The sequence below is a fragment of the Coccinella septempunctata genome, chromosome 6, assembly GCF_907165205.1.
Source record: "Coccinella septempunctata chromosome 6, icCocSept1.1, whole genome shotgun sequence".
NCBI lineage: Eukaryota > Metazoa > Arthropoda > Insecta > Coleoptera > Coccinellidae > Coccinella > Coccinella septempunctata.
In genome coordinates this window covers 16,945,754-16,966,266 of record NC_058194.1, presented here as the reverse complement: position 1 = coordinate 16,966,266, position 20,513 = coordinate 16,945,754, and the positions used below count along the sequence as shown (strand labels likewise).

Genomic DNA, 20,513 nt, shown 5'->3' with positions numbered 1-20,513 from the left:
GATAAATAATATTGGCTGAACAACAGAAATTGTTATGGTGCAAAAAAAGTTTAGGTCCTTCACAGAACCCTTATTTAATTCTGTTCACGTTCTTATATTGAAACAATTGAAAAAAAAATATATTTCCAAAAATATTTTTATTGTTTCAACGATTTTTTTTCACATTAGAATTCAACCATTGTACAACGGAATCTAAATGCTTCTTTTTCCATTCTATCCTCAGTTTTATTTTGTTCACTGTTTCTTGCATAATTCCTGCGATCATCTCTAGGTCATCTTGATGTATTTTGTAAAATTGCGTGAGCTGAAATCGAGACAACAATTATTCAGAGGAATCGCATATTGAAATGTATCGAATTTTCAATCAACTTACATCTTCTAAATCCACCTCTGTTGCTAAATTGGAGAGAAAATCGTTGATGATAGTCTTCAAAACGAAAAATATATCCTTGTACTGCTCAAATATTTCATTCCAGTTCATTCTCAGAAACGGAAATCCAGTTCTCAGACCAACTGGGTGATTCAGGGACTTCCATACCAGCGGCACATTTTCCAATGATATATTTCCCGTTAGAGATAAATGCAGATATCTTGAAAAAAAAAATTATTTTATACTTGATTCTATACACAGCGTAGGTAAATATATTTTTTCATTTCTTCAGTAATGTAATAGCAGAGCTCTTCACACGTTAAACATATAAGGGAAAAGAATATGCATAGCTTGTAGAATACCAGAAAATATGGGGTGTTTGTCCAATGAACTCATACCCGAAACCGCTTATAAAGGATGCTACTGCTGCTAGGTTTTCAATGCGCCATCTAGACTTTTCTGTACAGGGTGGGCAAAATTGGTGATACCTGAACCACTACTTTTTAACCCAACGAGATAGAGAAAAATGAATGTACCATTCGTCTTTTTTCGAGAAACCATTAATGCCATCAACTGCATTCCTCTATCTTCTTTTGTTTTTGAGTTATTAGGTCAAAATTCAAATTTGGGCGATTTCAACTGTGGTCATTATCTCCGTTTCTCTTAGTTTCTGTGCTAGGATGTTGAAATGAAGACATTATACGGACACTTTTTTGATAGCAATTCAGTGGCGTACTATGATCTTTCCCTACGGGTTTATTTGCTGAGCTTTAACATAAAGTTGTGTTTTTTCTTATGAAAACAGTAGGTACTTTAAAATGACTTAGAAAGAATCGCCATTTTTTTACCGTTTCAGAAATATATTATACATCACCCTCAGTCTTTCTAAGTCATTTTAAACTACTGTTTTCATAAGAAAAAATTCATCTTTAAGTTATAGTTCAGCTATAATATACCTGTTATAAAAAATCATAGTACGCCACTGGATTGCTATAAAAAAAGTGTCTTCATTTCAACATTCTAGCTTAAACAGAAACGGAGATAATGACCAAAGTTGAAATTTTAATTTTGACCTATAACTCGAAAACAAAAGAAGATAGAGTAAAACAGTTGATGGCATCATTAGTTTCTCGAAAAAAGACGACCGAAATGTGCCATGCATTTACCTCTATCTCGTTGGGTTGAAAAAGTTGTAATTCAGGTATCACCAATTTTGCCCACCCTGTACATATTTTTCAAGTTGATACACATGGAAGGAATCTCTTTGCAGTTTTTTCTTGAAAAGAGGTAATCTCCACTCTCGACATATTAGCTGATATGATTTCTTTAGTAGGTATTGCGACAGATGATGCATATGGTAAATATGTTACCACAAATTATGCAAAACTTTTGCAGCAAAAGTAAAAGAGTTGTATTATTGTATTCAGCAAACAAAAAAATTGATACTGACGACAAAAAATTAGAATTACTGTAGAAAATGAAAAAATCTTCGTCTACATTTTTTCTCGCAACAATTAAAACATCCATAGAGGGTGTTCAATAATGATGATCAAAAATGCAGAAGGCGATCTTGTCTGAAAACACTAAATTATTTCATTGAGGAACATGGTGTCACATATGCACTTTTCTGTGACTCACATTGTCGTCGATAAAATAAAAACGACAAAAGAGTCCTTCTTAAAATTTCCCCAACCTCTCGTCAGATGCAAATTTGAATCTGAAAACCTGCAAGTTTTTGCAATATTCACGTGATAAACACACACTGTTGCAAGAAAAAGGAGCCTGAGAGAGTAGAACAGTGACGTATATTCCGGACATGGATAATATTTTGATAGTTTTCTTATATTAAGCTACCCTCATGCTTATAACCTTACTTTTCTGTTTACGTCCATTTTAACTTAAAGCTTCCTCTAGTGAAATTTTTAGTAGGGTTAAATAAAGATTTAAAATTAAAGGGACTTTATTTTCGATAATGAAATGTTCAGAATAATGAAAGTAAATGAAAATATCGAGAAGAAATATTCTTAACTTTACAATTCCATCAGAGAAAAAGTGAGAAAAGTTCCTTTTTTCGACAACTCATATCTCAGAAGGGATACATATTTTACCCCATATTTCCTCACGAAATATGTGATCGGACAAGGAATGCCTCCTGCATTTCTGCTCCATTTAGAAAATACACCCTGGAGAGATGGCAATAACTTTGATTCGATATCGAGAATGTATATTGTTAACTTGTTTAATCTATTCCCTGTTATAGTTGGGAGACGATAATTTTTAGTCTTTAGAATATTATAAGATCAAATGTGGAGTGTAGAGACACTCATTTAATTTTATAATATTCCAAGCATGCTAGTATTTTACAGGCACATTTTAATGGTTCTACACCCCTCAAAAGCCGTTTCAGACATGAGACCACTGGTACTCTGTCGTTCTTCTATACCTGACGGAAATATTGCTCGACATTTCCTATCATCTTGATTTTTAGTTTAAAAACTCACTTATTTATCAGCCAAGGATCATGTGTGCAACCAAGCGATAAATATATAACATTCAGATCTTCCGGTGAAATATTTGGATTGTAGGTCCTATCCCATAAAAAGTACCATTCCTTTCTACTTCCTTTTTCAATAGCCATACATTGTACAATTTTACGATAGTCTCTGTGAATTCTTTAAACAAAATTTATTGAATCAAGTTCTACTGATTTTGCTATATCTGTACAACTTACGGATTGTTGAGGTCAGGATCATTCTGTTCCATCCATCTCTTCAGCTGAGTTTTCGCCCAATCGATACAAGGTTCGTAGTACAGGTGGCAGGCCAAATTGATTATTTCCAACCTGAGAAACTTGTCGTTAATCGATTCTTTTTGTCTGGGTGATGTGCCCAAGATATTGAACCGTCGAGCGATCAAATTGATCAAAAATGTGTGATATATCCCGGAATATTCATGGTAGTCCATGATCGTCTTGATGTATTTCAAATTGTTCAGAGCAGGATACCAGGCTACATATGCAGATTCGTTGTATTTGAGGAAATTTGTCAACTCGAATGGTATACTATAGTCCAAATTGCCCATCTTCGCTTGCTCGAAAGAATCGTCCAATAATTGTGCTCGATTAGACAATGGTATTTTATGATGATCCTCCTCTAATTGTTCTCTCAGCAATTTCCAGTTTTCATCATCATAGTTCACTCTATAAAAACCTAAAAGTCAAATTAGTTCTGCTAGAAAGACTAGAATAATCAAAGAACTCCTTGAGGACATATACAGAGTGTTCCAAATTAAGTCGACACCATTACCAACTCCGTTATTATTGATGCTACGAATTCGCTTAAATGGGCAAACTAGTAAACTAGTAGCATTTTTAACTGCCTTCTCGATGCCGTAAACAAAACAAAAATTGACCCTCACGTTTTCAAAATATTCCATCCAAAGGTATTTTCTAAATGAAACACCCTTTATTTTATCATGCATTTCGATTCGTTTCAATATTATCAGCAGCGAAGCTCAAATCATCTTCCTAAAGTTGAAAATGAGCGACTTATGTGGAAATATTTATTTCGTTCACAAGTGCAAAAAATTTCTTTGTTTTGACGAACAAAACCTCATGATCGCCCAAACACCCAATTTCGGTATTTATACGAATGACAATATTTCCACATAAGTCCCTCATTTTGAACTTTAGGAAGAAATGTGATAGAGCTTTGTTGTTGAGGATTTTATTACGAATCGATATGCATGATAAAATATAGGATGTTCCATTTAAAAAAATATCATTTTATGAAGTATTTTGAAAACGCGACTGTCAATATTTGTTTTGTTTTCAGCATCGAGAAGACCATTAAAAATGCTAGTAGTTCGCCCATTTAACCGAATTCGTAGCATAAATAATAACGTAGTTGGCAATGGTGCCGACTTAATTTCGAACAGCCTGTATATTTGGAAATTTAGGTACTCTCACTAACCATTATGGAGATGTACCTTAGTCTCGTTACATGGAATGATTTAAGTGCAATTTTCTCTATTTATAATTTACATACAGAGTGATTAAAAACGAAAAGGAAATCCAGAATCTGAAGACTTCACATCATATATGACGATTAAGCTGAGCTGCCTTATACAATGTTGCTTATGTTGCAGGGTGTCGAACTTTTTTTACAAGAATTGAAAAAGTCAAGTGGTGCGAAAGTAAGGCAGACTGAAAAATAGTGAACAAAATAGACGCACCTCAAATTTATCGAACACTTCAGTCTATCTATTCAAAAAACAAAATTATCGGCACAAAAAAAAAGAAAAAATCAGTGCATTAAATGTACAACCAATGAAAGAGAGAAGAAATAACAGAAGAAACCAGGAAAAGACCACAGACGAAGAGATGAAAGCGATGAACAAACAAATATCCAAAGGCGTAAGAAAAGACATTAGAAAATACAAAAGAGAAAAGATTGAACAGACTATAGAGAATTATTAGATGAAATTAAATAAAAGTGTTGCGTGAGATACTGACGACAAAAAAGAAGAAATACATGATCTAGAAACAAACAACAAATAGAAATTATATACTAAAGATTTTGGAGGAAATCTATCACACACTATATAAAAGCAGTCAACAGGAAAACGAAGAGTACGAGTAACATTTAAACCAAGGATCGCACTGATCGCAGGAAATAGCTGATATCACCATAGGAGAGATAGAACTGCCCTCGAAGAAATCAAAAAACAGCAGATCACCAGGTGAAGACTATATAATATCGGATGCAACCAAAATAGGTGGCCAGAGTTTACATGAAACATTAAGAGACCTTTTTAACCTCTGCCTATTCAATAGCAGATTCCCAAGAAATGGCATGACAGTCCTCGAGAATGCTTTTAAAAAGATTAATTAGGCTAAAAAGGACGCACAAAATGATGGAGGAGGAACAATGGACAAAGCTATTGCTGGAGTGGAGATCGTGAGCAGACAAAAGAGAATTAGAGGAGGACTGCCTACTTGTCGTACGGACGACAGCACAAAACTGAAGAGAGTAGAATAGCAAGAGACCTATGTCACACAGTGGAGGCAGAGGTTTGTATGGTGATAATGAATGACTCGAATAGACCACAAAACTTCACAGCACAATGGGGACATACGTCCATTTCGAGAATGAGAAAAGCTTGTTTACCTTTTCTCCGAATATTGACAAGAATCCAAGAGTCCTCCGAAGCATTGGTATCTACTGTTTTGGATTTCTCATTGTTCAACCAAACCCTCGCGACTTCTGTGCTATTCTTCTTGATATACGTGATAGGGACAAACCAAGTCCTTGTTCCATTTTCGTCACCAAATCTATTCTGTGTTATGGTATACACTCCAGATTCATTTCCCTTTTTAGTTACAAAAATACAGGGATATCCGGGCTGTTTCGTCCAACTGTCCATAATAATTTTAAGGTTCTGTTCATTCCACAATGTTTGATTGCTGCCTTCGATATCGGATGCTTTCACAATTTCCGCCCATAGTTCATCTTGACCAGCCGACTTATAAGAACTGAAAGTCGAAAGTGATCAATTTCAATTGGTCCAAGGGAAACATTTTTGATCATTTGATTCAGAAAAAGTAAAAAGAAACACATTTTTACATTGAATATGCGATAAAACCTTGATAATAAATAATGAAATTCGTTTTCATTAACTAATTTCCGGGACATCGGAAATCAAGATACCAATGTCAAACGAATTATCTTCTAAAAATGACATATACCACTTACAAAATACGCAAATAATTTCGGATGGCTCCTTCAAAAACAGGCTGAGTCACAGTATTGTTCAGCATTCTCAACAAGCTACTTCCTTTCTCGTAGATTAGGGAGTCGGTAATTTGTTCAATTTGTTCATTATCGACTATTTTCGTTCGGAGACTTGAGGAAGAATTCAAACTGTCTTCGAAAAGAGACGTCTCTATTTCCATTAAGGGGATATTATTGTAGGTGTCCCAATCAGGTTTCAACTGAAAATAAAAAGAAACGCTATCGACGTTCAGTGCAGAATAAAATTTTTAGGTCAAGCCATTCAATGTTCTTCCTTAAGATATTGAAAACGATCTTTCGTTATTTCCTTAAATTAGATGGACTAGTCCTTTATCATCCGATTAATAATCCATACCTTGTTTATTAATTTTATACGATGGGGTAATTGCGGACGCGGGGTAAGAGCGGACATAGGGATATCTACTAGATCCTTCTCCATGCGCTAAATATCATGACCAAGTTATCTAGTTTATCAAGCTTCTTTAGTGTGAAGAAAATATTACTACCGGTGATCGTTCTTAGTTTTCAAGATAAGTCATTTCAAAAAATTGTTTAACTTGTGATCTAATTTTGAGAATTTTTTATTTTGCTTCTGGTGTTTATCGAAAGAGTGATGTCGAATAGTAAATAATTTCTATCGATTGTTTTGTTTCAATAGAGGTGATGCTCAAATAACATTCAACAAAATCTTGTATTGTATACTAGTCTCAAATTTTTGTTTTATTATTTTTGAAATGCCATGTGGGGTAATTGCGAACAAGGCAATCATCCCAGATATGGTGAATAAAAATCAATGATAATTATTGTTTGTTACAGATGTTTCGAAAATGTATATGAAAGACGTAGAAAAATAATTTTCCCAACAGAAAAACTAATTTTGCCTTTTCTGCTAACTACTATTTCATAGACTTAGAATGTTTGTAAAATGCGGTAATTGGGTACACGAGAACTGTTCAGGTGGAACATCGTCCGAAAAAGGTTTTATCTGTGCTTTCTGCAATTAATATTTACCTCAATTGAGTAAATGCGTGAGTACACTAGGCTGTTTCCAACTAACCCAACACTCGTCCGCTTTTACCCCAAATTATTCGGGTTAAATACGGACAGAAAGGGTTTTGTATTTCTTGAAAAAAACAATTTTGTTCATTAATCCCGTGAAATTATAAATAATGATTCTAAAGTTGATTAACCAAAGATTAATAAATTAATAAAATCAGACGGATAAGTTTTTATCTACAAGTGTTAAACTTCATTTTCCTTCAGCGTCCGCAATTTCCCCATCGTCCCCTATACAGTACAAAATTAGTTACGAAAAAATTTAAGAGTTGATTGACTGACGAAAATAGTGTGGGACTTTCTCTAAGATCGGTCAGATGTATGGGAACAAGAATGCTAGAGTTTTAATTACTAGGTGAAATTAAGGCATAAGTTCAAAATATAATTTCATTCTATATGACTCAAGCTACGTATTTGTTGATATTTTTCCCCAGAGCAGTCACTTTTAGCAAGAAATTACAAAAGACCTAATTTGTTCAAAATGAATCAAAATATGGAAAATTAATTTTTAATGGCATTTTATGAATAAGGAAAAGAGTTTCTTGTAAAAATATTTGAAAGGTGGCTACTTCTACCCCTTGCAATTATAGAGGAACACAAACAAAAAAATTTTTTTAGCTTCTAGCAGTCCTCTCAGTTTAATTCCCGTCAGTTTTCTGGTTTCAAAGGAAAAAATTAGAATTTCTTTTCAGGAGCCGTCTTTAGGGAGCTGCACCTCTCTAATTAGGGGCTGCTCGAAAAAAAAATTCATATGGAAGATCCATGCCATTTTTTGGCAAGTTATGCCCCCTTAAATTTTTTCGTAATTATTAATTTACAACTTCTATATCGGCCGCATGATTAATTAGTTTAAAGGGAGAACGCACCTAAAATACTAAAAATACGAAAAATTCAATATTTTTTAGATGAGTAGATACCATTTGTATAATGAAACAATAAAATATATATCAATGAATGTGTTGCTTTGTCTTTATTCTCGACAAGTTCTGAACGTCAAAAAATAACAAATATCATTAAATTATTTTCTTATTAAGCCGAATATTCCATTTTAGGTATAACCTGTTTTTCATAATTTTGTTCTTGATATTTTTCGGTTAATTTCACAATGTAAATACTATTATGGGTATGAAATTCACTTGTTGTGTTCCTTTGGTCAAATAATAAATAATATAACTCTTCAAAGATATAAAATATGAACAATTACATATTTAATGTTGGCCCTTTCATATCTAAGTACAACTGCAGTTTTAACTTCCATAGTTTCATTTGCATCTAAAATCACTACTAGTGTCGGAATTTCTTCAATACAACTCAAGTGCCAATTAACAGCTGCCCGATAAACATCCAATAACAGTACAAAATTAATTAACTGAGAAGAAAATTACTCACATCTTTTTCGATTTGTGCAGACAAGAGCATTGCAAATCCTTCTTTCAACCACAACTCCGACCACCATCTTATAGAAACTAGATTACCCATCCACTGTTTTATTATATTCTTACACAACACGTTGAATATTTGCGGTTTGACTAGTACACTTTCCTTACTTGGGTCAAAAAGAAGAGAGGATTTCCTGTAAAAAATTATTCGAAATAAGATACTAGACGAATAATATTCTCAATTTCAAATTCTCTCACCTGAAAGATATCAATCCCCAATTCTCTGTAGCAGCCTGTGCCAAATTCGGCACTGCTAGTAAATCCAGTTTAGGCAGAGGATATTTTATTCCGAAGTATTTTTCCAAATAATCTATAATAGCTGCAGCAGATTTCAGTGCGAAGTCACCTTTCGACAAATCGCTTATTGGTCCCCAGATTTTGACGATTGAATTTGGACATGTTGAATTACATTTCAGTGGTACAAAATCGCTTATGGTAAAAGCAAGCGAACACGTTGACATGGGTGGTGTTCTCTCGAAATGATCCCATACCCATTCAGGATCATTTTCCCTGAAAAAATTCGACAGATTTTCTTTTCCATCGTTACGTACACTCCAATATTGTAAGCGTCTCGCTAGATTTGATGAAGCGGCATTACACTAGAAGGGCTCCTCTAAGAATTTTTACGATTTTTATGCCCTCGTTTTGTACTAATTTTGCTTCGTTTTGCTCACCACTCAGTTCATTTTGCTCACCTATATACAATGAGCTATAGACAATTCAAAGTGCCCTGCTGGTGTAATATTACACTAGCAGGGCACCTCAACAGAAGCTAGGGCAAGAAAAAAAATTTTTTTCTTCTCCAAAAACCCGTAAGTGTAAGTGTAAATGAGCAAAACGAACAGACTGATGAGCAAAACGGAGCAAAACGAGGGCTTTCGATCGAAACATCTGTTGAGATGCCCTGCTAGTGTAATACTTATTACTTTTGATTTATCTATATCTCGGTAACGGTAAGTGGTGGAAAAAACTAATTGCAGATTTGAAAAGAACAAAACGCAGACATCCCACAAGTTATAGTAGCTGCTGGTGTAATAGATAGATAGATAGATAGATATATATTTATTTTGTTCGAAGTACATTCTCTCACACCAGCAGGGCACTTTAAATTGTCTATAGCTCATTGTATATAGGTGAGCAGAATAAACGAGGGCATAAAAATCGTGAAAATTCATTGAAGTGCCCTGCTATTGTAATGCCGCTATTTGAGCGCTATATTCTAATATCCCTGACGGCTAAATTAAACATCTGCGATCGGAAAAATTATCGAACATATACAGGGAGAATCATTAAAAAGAAGCTGGTACTTTCATATTTATTTCTGCTTGTTTGTTGAAATGAAAAAAAGTAGTTGAAAATTATCTCTATACCATTCTGTTTTGAAAACTAGTCGTATTTTTTAAAAAACAGTTTTTCCCAATAACTTTGTTTCTTTTCGATTGTTTTTCCGATAGCATATTTATTTTGAGAAGATCGTGAAATTTTATCACTTTGTAATTTCGTCATTTCGGCCAATGAATAAATTACAAAATTATTTCTGCAAAAAAGTATTGTAGAAATGAAAATCTAGAGAAAAAAAAACATAATTTGGAACCTTCTCGAAGTTATTACTACAAGGATTCGATTTATTTATTAGAAGTAACAAATATACCTAATAGGAAGAAATAAGCAGGGATGGTCTAGTCTTTAAAGAATTCAATTATTTGAACTAAATTCACTTACCTTTTGTTCAAAAAGTATCTACTACTTATTTAAAAAATATAAAACATCATGATGCAAACAAAATTTAGTTCCATTCTAACTATGCTGTGCACAACGCATTCAAGTTTGTCTAAATAGTTGTGAAAAGATAATTGTATTTTATGAAGTTTACCTTGATCTTTTTTCCGAGAAAAAAATATATTTTGGTGTTTACACAAAATGAACGAAAAATCAATACAAGATATACTAACATTTTTTCTGTCATTTTTAAAGGTGTGTTCGCTAAAGTTGTCATGTTCTTTCTTCTTGCTATACTAAGATCGAAGGTTGCTTTGAAGTGGGGTTCATCGAAGCACGGAAATAGTCTTCTTGCATGAATAGGCTCAAAGTCAGTTGTAACGAGCCATCTGAAAAACAAATGTGAAAATGTACAATCCATATTTATTTATTTATTCATCGATCACAGATACGAGACCTAAATCTACATAAGTAAATGTAACACATTCCAATATTCAAAACATGAAATTAAACCAAAAAAGCAACAAAATTACATAATATCAGAAAGATAAATAAAATACAGAATGAATGAGATTGAATCAAGTTATTGCTAAGTCTATTATCAAGTTTTTTTTGGGATAAGTGAAACAAATTGGGTTTACTAAACCTATCTGCCGCGCTTATCAATTTCAACAATGAAGAGTTTTGAGAACAAGGAGTATTTCTGAAAGGCTCCTGAAATAATCCAGCACTCCTCCAGGCTCACCATTGGTACACTCAATGAAAATATCTCAAGTAATCATGGTGGCAAATTATGCTATTCTTAACATGAGCCTAAATGCATCCCAATTCTGGTTTTTCGACTATTTATTCAGGATTAAAGATTACAGGCTTTTCTTCTAATTTTTTATGAAATTCAAGGTGGCTCCTCTATTTGTTAGCACAAAAAGTATCTCCATGTAGTTTGATATAAGACAGGATCTGAGATAATATTTTGACAATGATTAATGTGTTCTGCTTTCTGTTAACTCGTCTTCTTTCTTCAAATGCTAAGATATATGAATTCATCGCAATAGCAGCCAGAAGGAAAACAACGTTGACAGAGTGTCAAAAAACTCTTAGCGACTGTTGAAATTTTTCGGTCAAAATCAAGTTTCATCACTGCAATAAATCATCATTTTCAATTGTCACATTAGAGTTACATAAGGAAACTTATCCTACTAAACTTTAATGTTTATTCTAACCACCATATTTTTCGATCATTTCCTTTGCTATAAATCCATTCAGGGAGGTATTTATGTCAAGCTCATTGTAAATATAATGATTTAATTCAATTGTGAAAATTGTTTTTCCTACAACTGGTTTCCATCTTAGAATCTGCGAATATCAAGATTGCCTGACAATGGTAATAATCAACGAACGATTTTTTCGTGTGAACTGAATGAAATTAGAATTTTTCGAGTGTAAAAACTTACCTAGATTCGCCTTCAGTCGTGTTATAAGATGTTCTATAGAGTCCAATTAAATTATCTGATATTTTCCCAGAGAACTCGATATCTATCGTATAATTCTTATTAACTTGCATGTTGTCCTTCAATTTTATTTTCAATTTAGCATTTTCCTTATCTTTTTGTATTTCGTTGACGCCAATTTCGATACCGTCAGAACGTAATACATTTTCTATATGCTTAGCCTGCTTAACAGCAGTCTTGAATGATATTCCTTCCTGATCAAATTGTTCTTCAGTACCCAAAAAATCGGTGCTGATGCTCGTGTCAAGATTATTTTCCTCTGGCTCAGTTTTCTCAAGCTGAGTTGTCATTCGAACTATTATTTTGTTCGTCACATTCACATTATACCAATTCAAGAAAATGGTATCTGTTTCTTCTCTACATAAAACGGTTATCTGGACATGTCCTGTGTATGAAAAATTTTTGGGGCCATCGGGGTCTATTACAGGATGGACAATCAACTTATAATGTATGGGCGACAAGTTTTTAGGCAATCTTATATCTTTTTCGATCTTATTTTCTAACTCTTCCTTCAATATTTCCTCAATGTCATTGTCTTCTTCTTGTATCTGAAAAAAAAATTATTCCATCTGTAGTAGAATTCAACTTCTGAATTGAAGTTAAATTTTGGAAAGAATATCAATAGTAAGTACATCAATTCGAATCACTTAGTAATATACTTTTAGACTATGAAGAAAAACATTTTCAATGTCCAAGTTTAGAGTGGAAAATTCCTTTAACTTCATTTGTGAGTTTTACTGAGCATTTAGAATCTGAGATCCTTATTTTAATCATCCCTTTTAGCGATACCAGAATTTTAAGAGTTATCATCAACCAGAGTTTTAAATTTCATTCATTCATACTCATACCATTCTATTTGATGCCATCTCATATTTATTAGTGCTCTACAACACTCTAAATATTTACAGTCGTATATAATGATAACTCTCGTTTTTAAATTATTTCAAAGAAAATATATTGTTTGAATATACCAGAAGTTGAATACTACATTTTTTTCGGTGTACACCAAAAATTAAAAAGTATTTAGGTTGCCGCAAGAAAAGTATAGCTAGTCACAGAAGTGTGAATGAAATCTGCTTCAATTGTCTGAATATAAAAACAAAGAATATTCAAATACTACGACAACTTTTCAGTCATTTATTGATATCTTCCGTCCACTATTTTTGTTATCCTTATAATAAGTATACCCTAATTGTTCACCGTTGATAGCACTGACTCATCATTATTACTAATATTGTCGACAATACCCACACTGTGAAAGACTTCTATTTCGAACAGAGTGGAAAATTAATTTTTTTCGAAAGGATTTAGTTATCTCAATAGAGATAAAATCTTTTGTGAAGTAGTATTGCGAAAAAAAATCATTTCTGTGATATCCTGAATGACTTCGTATTCCAGATAAATATGAATCATTCCTATTGAGAAAGAGGTTTTTTGTTTTCGAATAATATCCAGATAACATTTGGCATGAATCGATTGAATTTCTCTGGGCTTGAGGTATTCGAACCCTTTTTTTAGGCCCTTGTTCTGCCTAGAAAAACACATAATAACTAAGTAGAGATCATCTGCGATGGTGCAGGAATAAGTGGAGGGAAAAAAGTGAATGTTGATAACTTCTACTCTTTAAAAAAAAGTTAAATATTGAACTTTGTGCAGGAATGTCCCTTTTAGAAAGTGGTGGAGGATAAATGATTTTTCAGCTAACTCGTCTAAAGCCTTTTCCATAGAGAGAAATTTTTAAAGGGTTCTTGTTTATTTATTCTTCAAATACTCCCCCCAAATTCAAATTCACAAAATGGGTATTCCTGCCTATCACCATTAAATATCATACCTAGATGAATAAATCTTGTACAGGGTGTTCTCGTTTAAGTCTGACAGAAGCCTAGGAATATTTGTTGAATTAATTGTTTTCTATTAATTCTCTGAATCCAACCGTTTTTAAGGAAAACGACCTGAATGACTGGAAAACAATGAAAATATCACAAGTTGAAGATTTCCTTTCAGTTAATTATTTAGGGATGTTCATTAAACATTATGTAAAAGTGGAGTAGGCGGAGGACCGTATAACCGAAATAATGAAAAACTCTCAACTTGTACGTAATTTTAATGAAATACCTCTTGATCATTCAAATGGAACGTCGAAAAGATGACATCCCATATCTCAGTAGGGGTGCATATTTGACCCCATTTTGCATCACGAAAAGTGATCAATGTTGATAATTTTATTGACAAGGAATCACTTCCTGCATTTTTCCTCATCTTTAATAAAGACCCTGTATAATTTTGAAGCTACTATTCGAGCTTATTACGTTTAGGTGGTTATGCAGGTATCGGCAGCAATGAAATTTATCATTCCATTAAGAAGAGCCAGAAAATTAATTATTGAAAGGACTGTTATGACGTCCCAACCTAGTAATCAATTTTTTGCAGATTCTAATTATTGAATCCGTTTCAAAACAGATCCTCAATTATTTTATTCTGAAAACATTGGCAATAAAATCGATATTAAGAGGATTTCACAGTATATTTGTTAGGTATACCTAAGTACCTTACATATTTCTAAAACTTCCATTTCCTTCTTTATTGCATTGCAGTTTCCTAGTAATTCGAAAATCGAATTGGTTCTCGTATTAATGCGTTGTCAAATAAATTAGAACTTTTTTAGCGGAACCTTAATAACTATTATTATTTGAAGAAAACAATGGATAATAAAAACTGAACTGTATTTGTCGCAATTTTACTCAACATGAATACCATAAAAGAAAGAGAATTATATCGTTTCATCCGAAGGTGGACCAAAATAAAATGATGCCTGTCTGCCTCTTATAGAGGCTGATCAAAAATAAAAAACTGAACATTGCAAGTATAAGGAATAAGCCATAAAAGCTTCATCCAATGTATGTAATAATGATGAATGTTGATAAAAATGACCAGTTATGCACACAAGCTTCTTTAATGATGTTAGCCCATTTTTCGCAATTTTCGAGGAAAATTGGATTTCTCTTTCTCCCATGTATCGTGCGAATGTCTTACAATAGTATCGAAATTTCTGATAACTCGTTTTCGGATCCGGAAGTTTTGAAAATAATTTGGGTATACCTATACAAAAGTCCTTTTGATTGAGGATTATAATCCTTTTTGTTGAAGTTGTGAGTGTTAAATGTCAATTTTCAAAAAGATCAAACTAGGTATGCATGATTTTGAGTCGAAAGCTATATAAATATATGTTTAGTTTGATTTGATTTGCAGGATCAAGGATGATAAAATTTATTCCAGGAATTATTAATATTTGTACTAGGTAATAAACGTAGCTCTTTAATTAAAATAGTTTTACATACTATCTAAGTTCTTTCATTTTTCATTGCAATGAAAATTTCAAAAATCTATATCTATATGATTACAAAATTCATTTTCGAAATATGTTATACGGCTATATATCTCATTTTCTCACTCGAAGACATGTCATCGTATCCAAATGTAAAAATTACCCTAGAAATCTTTCTCTATAACAGAAAACCCAAGGAAAATTAATTTTGGTTTTGAAATAGCGTAGATGCATATTTTTCATTTAAAAAAGACATATCCTATAAAGGCCAATTTTTAAGCATTTCATTCCTATGAAAAAAAATCCATCAATGACCAAATCATTTTCAGCAAAAAAGATATATCTCATTCTGGCATTTCGGGTTGTTTTTTAAAAAACTACTTTCCAACCCTCGCTTAGGGTGCATAACGAACTTCACAATTACGTAATACGTAAAAAGATGGGTAATTTAAAATAAAAGTTGACCTTTTCGAGCTATGTAATAAATAATGAAGATATGAATTTCGTGCTCCCTCTGTATATCAAGCAAGTATATCGAGAATCAGTGACATCCCAATTATTAATGGGTAGTATTTTCAGATTTTCACTTGCTGGGAATATATTGAAGTGTTTAGGACCGCCACAAATGCAATAAAGAGAAACGCGCTGAAACCAAACAAATGAAATCCAACTGTTGTAGTATGTGGTAATCTGATCGAATGTATTTGTTAATTATTATTCACTTTACTCTTGGCTCTCCTCCTCTTTCTCTTCTCAATGCCACACTTTTTCATCCTGACTGTAAACTATTCCGTCATAAAATTTCCCCAAATAACCTCGTCCAGAAGAAAAGAGAGAAAATTGAAGGCAAAGCAAAGTACATCTCAGGTAACTGATGAATAATTCATAACACTGATTCCTCAATGAGCGAAGATTATCATAATATGAGTAATTATAAAAGAATGTGCTCAATTATTCTCTTGTCAGTAAATATGTTATGCATAAGAGAATATAAGGCTAGAAATAAAGAACACAAATATTCCTTAAGAATTCACTACTACATGCAAGTATGCGTCGTAGGTTTCAATTATGTTATAATATACCAATTAATACTATCGAATATGTTATGAATATCTATAGTGATATTGAAATATTTCAATTTGTCAAAATATTATATTTTATTTTGGCTATTTCTTTTTTCTCCGAATCATAACTCTTCATATACAGGGTGTTCCTAAATTGGAGGTACAAACGAAGAGGGGCGATTCCTTAAGTGATTCAAAAAAAAATCGCAAAGGTTTCGTTTTCGAGATACAAGCTAACTTACAATGAATTTATTTATCACAGCTTACTAACTGATTTTTAAAACAATTTGGATTTTTCTGAGGATTTCGAGAAAATCTTTCTAAATGTTTTCCTCGAAATCGGTAGCAGATACGACCAAACAGCAAGGGACCATAAGGTTTAGTATAACAACAAAGTTTTTCTTTACGTTTATAACACTATATATACATTTACCTGTGATTCGTATTGTTTCATTATTTTTATACAGGGTGATTCAAAACTCGAGGCGAAAAATTAAGGGACTCCACTCAGAATAGGCAAAACATGCTATTGCCCTTATTCTGCGTTGCCAAGCATGTATCGATGCTATTGGAGGCATTTTTATTTTTGAACATAATACAACAATTTTATTTAATTTTTTCTGTATTTCTATCAGCTATTAAATTTTAAAATTGATGACATGCAGAAATTTTGAACACTCATATGTCGGAAACAAGACAATATCCAAAAATTTTATTTTACTTTTTTTATCAAGAATAGCACCCTGTATACGTTCCTCAATTTTTCGCCTCGAGTTCTGAATCACCCTGTATATCAACTTTTGGAATTGAAGATGCGATATAAATTTCAACCTCCCCAATATTCGTAGGTGCAGTTTTGAGATATGTAGGTTAGATAACCAAAAATTCAGAGATTTTTATATTTTGTGACAGCGGCCTCTCGTTTAGATTCTTAATAATTTGTATGCTATGATTATTTGCTCCTGTTGAATTATCTTCATGTTATGAACCCATTTGATTTAAAAAAAAAAAATTTAGTCGCCGAGAAGAGAGAAATTTGCAGTCTTCAAAATAAATAAATCCAAATAAGGAAGAAAATCTGCTATTACTTCGTGTCGTTATCAGAAACCATTTACTTGTAATCAATGTGTAACGTCATTGAGTAAGTATTCAATCGATACTTAATGCGTAATAAGGCAATGAATCAATTTCACTTTTTTATCTTGAATATTTGAAGAAAATAATGAAGGAAGCCTTCATTTGTTAAATTGCAAGTAATTCAAGGTTATCGATCGGAATATGACAACCTATTTCTGGTAAAAATAGCTCTAATATTTCAAATGATATAGAGAATTGGCGTTATGTAGACTATTGAATTGAAGAAAAAGTATACCTTGAAGATTCAATAATTTGTCCGCATACCTCTAATTTTTCATCATTTAAATTTATCACAGACATGAGACTTTCTTTTAATAATTTATTTTTCTCTCGGCGTTATTTCTTTTGAATTATACAGCGCACCCTGTTTTGTTTTGAACAGCCTTGTTTTTAGGTTTAGGTCATCGAAAATAGAATAAGAATGGTTTCCAAGCTCCTGTCTCGAATTTTTCTTGATTCAAGATATAGAGAGAGACTTATTGAAAAATACTTAAATCTTAATTACGTACATAATTTCCACCAAGGTAGTTTTAATGGATCTTCATCAAGTATCGGCCATATGCATTCAAGATTTGTAGCATTTACTGGTCTATTTCTTTTATATGGGATAAAATAAACCAATAAAATAGAAGTCGCCCAATACACATCATATACTAAAAATTTTCCATCAGCAATTATTTCACGTTCAACGTCAACAAGATATAACGAGTTCAGCATGCAAGCAAAGGATGTTTAAAATATATGTATACTGTCGCAAAGATATAATCAATAATGTTTAGTTACACTAACAAAATTTCATCAAAATTCAATGTTTCAGCCTTCCTAATAATTATTTTTGCATGTATGGTATGGTATATCGTAACAAGTTGCGATACCGAGATACTAATGAGAAACGGCTAACCATTAAAAAGTTACGAGTTCAGGCGTTATCGCTGAAACTCACTACAAAATAACAAGGTGAATTCAAAATGTCAAGCGGAAAATGATGGAAGATAAATGGGGATGATAGAACCAGAACAAGAAACTAGCAAGGTGAAATACTAAAACTGTATTATATCGACCAGTACTTCTAAAAAGTGCTAGAGATGAAAAATAATTGTATTGAGAAATATATAGTATTTGTCCAATGAATTTGTGCACGAAACCGTTTATTGGAAGAGCTACAACTTCAAGAAAGGACCTTTTGAATTGGTTTTTCCAAAATATCTTTTATGACTTAAAAATGGTTATTTTTTAGATGTCCAGAATATCTTTTTTCAAAATGAAGCTTTAAGAAATACAATTCCAATTTCAAAAAAATTTGATAATAAAAAAGAAGTAACTCAATAATAAACAACAATATTAAACTGGTTTCGAGAGTTATTCAGAAAAAATCGATGTTATCCATTCATAATTTTTAATGATTGCAACACTGTCAATAATTGATTCAAAGCATAAGTTCATAGGACAAACACTACATATTTCTTGGTATTTTATCACCCCTGGCATTGTGGATGGCACATTTTTTCTGATATTCTATGATCCCTAGAAATCTTACTAGTCATTTTTAATCCACTTTTTATATTTGAGTACAGTTTTCAGCTCAATTTTATCACTTAGAATGTCGAAGATATTGAGGGGGTTAGAGAGGGTGTCATGGATTATGCATGATCATGATCTGCTAATGCCGACAACCGAGAAACTTAGATTTATCAATTCAAAATTTCCCAACTATAAGTATACGAGAGATTTGTCATGAAATTAGTTTTTCGCGTTTCGTTTATATCCTGACATTTTCTGATTGTGAAAAAGATACGTATCGAAATTCACAGAGGATCTTCTTGGACGCTATTCAAATATTTTCGAAGGATTCTCATAAATGACAAATAGACGAATGGACTTTTCAAAATCATGTGAAATCAATCCAACCTATACAATATTTGCCTTCCTCATGAGTAGATTCAAATTTTAATTTCATATCAAATTCAATGGAATTTTATATTTTTCACTTGAGTACCTACGTGAAATTGGAATATAAAATAGAAAACTGAACCCAAAACAATCACTTACCTGTATGATCTTCCTGTTAGGTCCGTAATAATACATGAAAACTATCACAAAAATCAGAGTGAAAATGGCTAAGGCCACAAGGGCCAGAGCCTTCTTAGTGGTCACAAACCATCCAACAGCTTCTGTGTCCCCTTTCAAGAACTGTGTCGGGTTTGAGTTCATGTAATTAGCGGAGTTAACCATGATTCAATTCATCAACTCACTTGTCATTATTCTACCTGGAGTCATTCTGACGAGAAAAATCACCTGAAGACAGATGGGTATTCGCAGCAAACAAAGTGATAATAATTATTGGGATACCTGGTCACATGGTACATTAGAATATGTGGAATCACTTGTATATTTACGTAACGAATTAGTTCCGCTGGTTTGGAACCGACAGTTGAAAATAATCAGGATAATACACTAGCAACTTTTAAGGACAGAATAGAGCTCATAACATTGTGGTTAATTGTTATAGTTGCAAAACTACACGCACAAGGCACTCCCCTTCATTTTGTTGGTACCACGCAGGAAACGGCCGTTTGGCTGGAGATTTTCTTCGTCGTCTAGCACAAATATCGTCGCATTTAATCAAACTCAAAATTCGCGAGATCCAAGGACTTATTTAATTATAATGAGGCAAAATTATTGTTCGCAGAATGACGGTACACTTGCAATTATCGGTGTATTTGTTGTAAGCAGTACAATGGAAAAAGCATTGGGTAGAATTTATAACTCATTGAGGAATTTCTTTGTACAGCGGTTATTCCATTGGTTCAAAAATAATAACAATAGAATTAATCGAAAAGATAAATTGAAATGAAACATAGATAATTCGATAACTACATATTTTATTTCATAAGTAGACATGTCACTACTAATAATAATCAACCATTTAAAATTAAATGTTCATAACGTCCCTATATACAGGGTGAATTTGCCCTAAAGAAGGAGAGGAAAAATAAAATAAACATTCACACCTGAAAGCTCTAGACCTAAACCATAAATTACTTTTTCAAAATTCTGTTTTCTAACATTTCGGGATGTACCATAAGGACATTTTTCATTT

At 32.7% G+C, this 20,513-nt stretch overlaps 1 protein-coding gene across 1 annotated transcript; it reads right to left on the bottom strand.

Moving 5' to 3' along the window:
• Positions 1–120: 120 nt before the first annotated feature.
• On the bottom strand, positions 121–20,077 carry LOC123315222 (aminopeptidase N-like). Its single transcript, XM_044900833.1, has 11 exons — positions 19,463–20,077; positions 11,831–12,435; positions 10,610–10,765; positions 8,856–9,167; positions 8,608–8,791; positions 6,124–6,362; positions 5,539–5,903; positions 3,102–3,579; positions 2,872–3,042; positions 374–590; positions 121–304 (listed from the first exon to the last, which is right to left on the bottom strand). Exons 1-11 carry the CDS (start codon positions 19,643–19,645, stop codon positions 146–148), a joined length of 3,069 nt encoding a protein of 1,022 aa, XP_044756768.1. The 5' UTR covers positions 19,646–20,077; the 3' UTR covers positions 121–145.
• Positions 20,078–20,513: the final 436 nt, after the last annotated feature.

Coding starts and splice junctions, on each gene's coding strand:
- LOC123315222 (XM_044900833.1), bottom strand. CDS start 19,645: ATGGTTAACTCCGCTAATTACATGAACTCAAACCCGACACAGTTCTTG. Junction 9,168..10,609: donor TTAAAAATGACAGAAAAAAT/GTTAGTATATCT, acceptor GAATTTTTTCAG/GGAAAATGATCCTGAATGGG. Junction 305..373: donor CAGAGGTGGATTTAGAAGAT/GTAAGTTGATTG, acceptor TCTCGATTTCAG/CTCACGCAATTTTACAAAAT.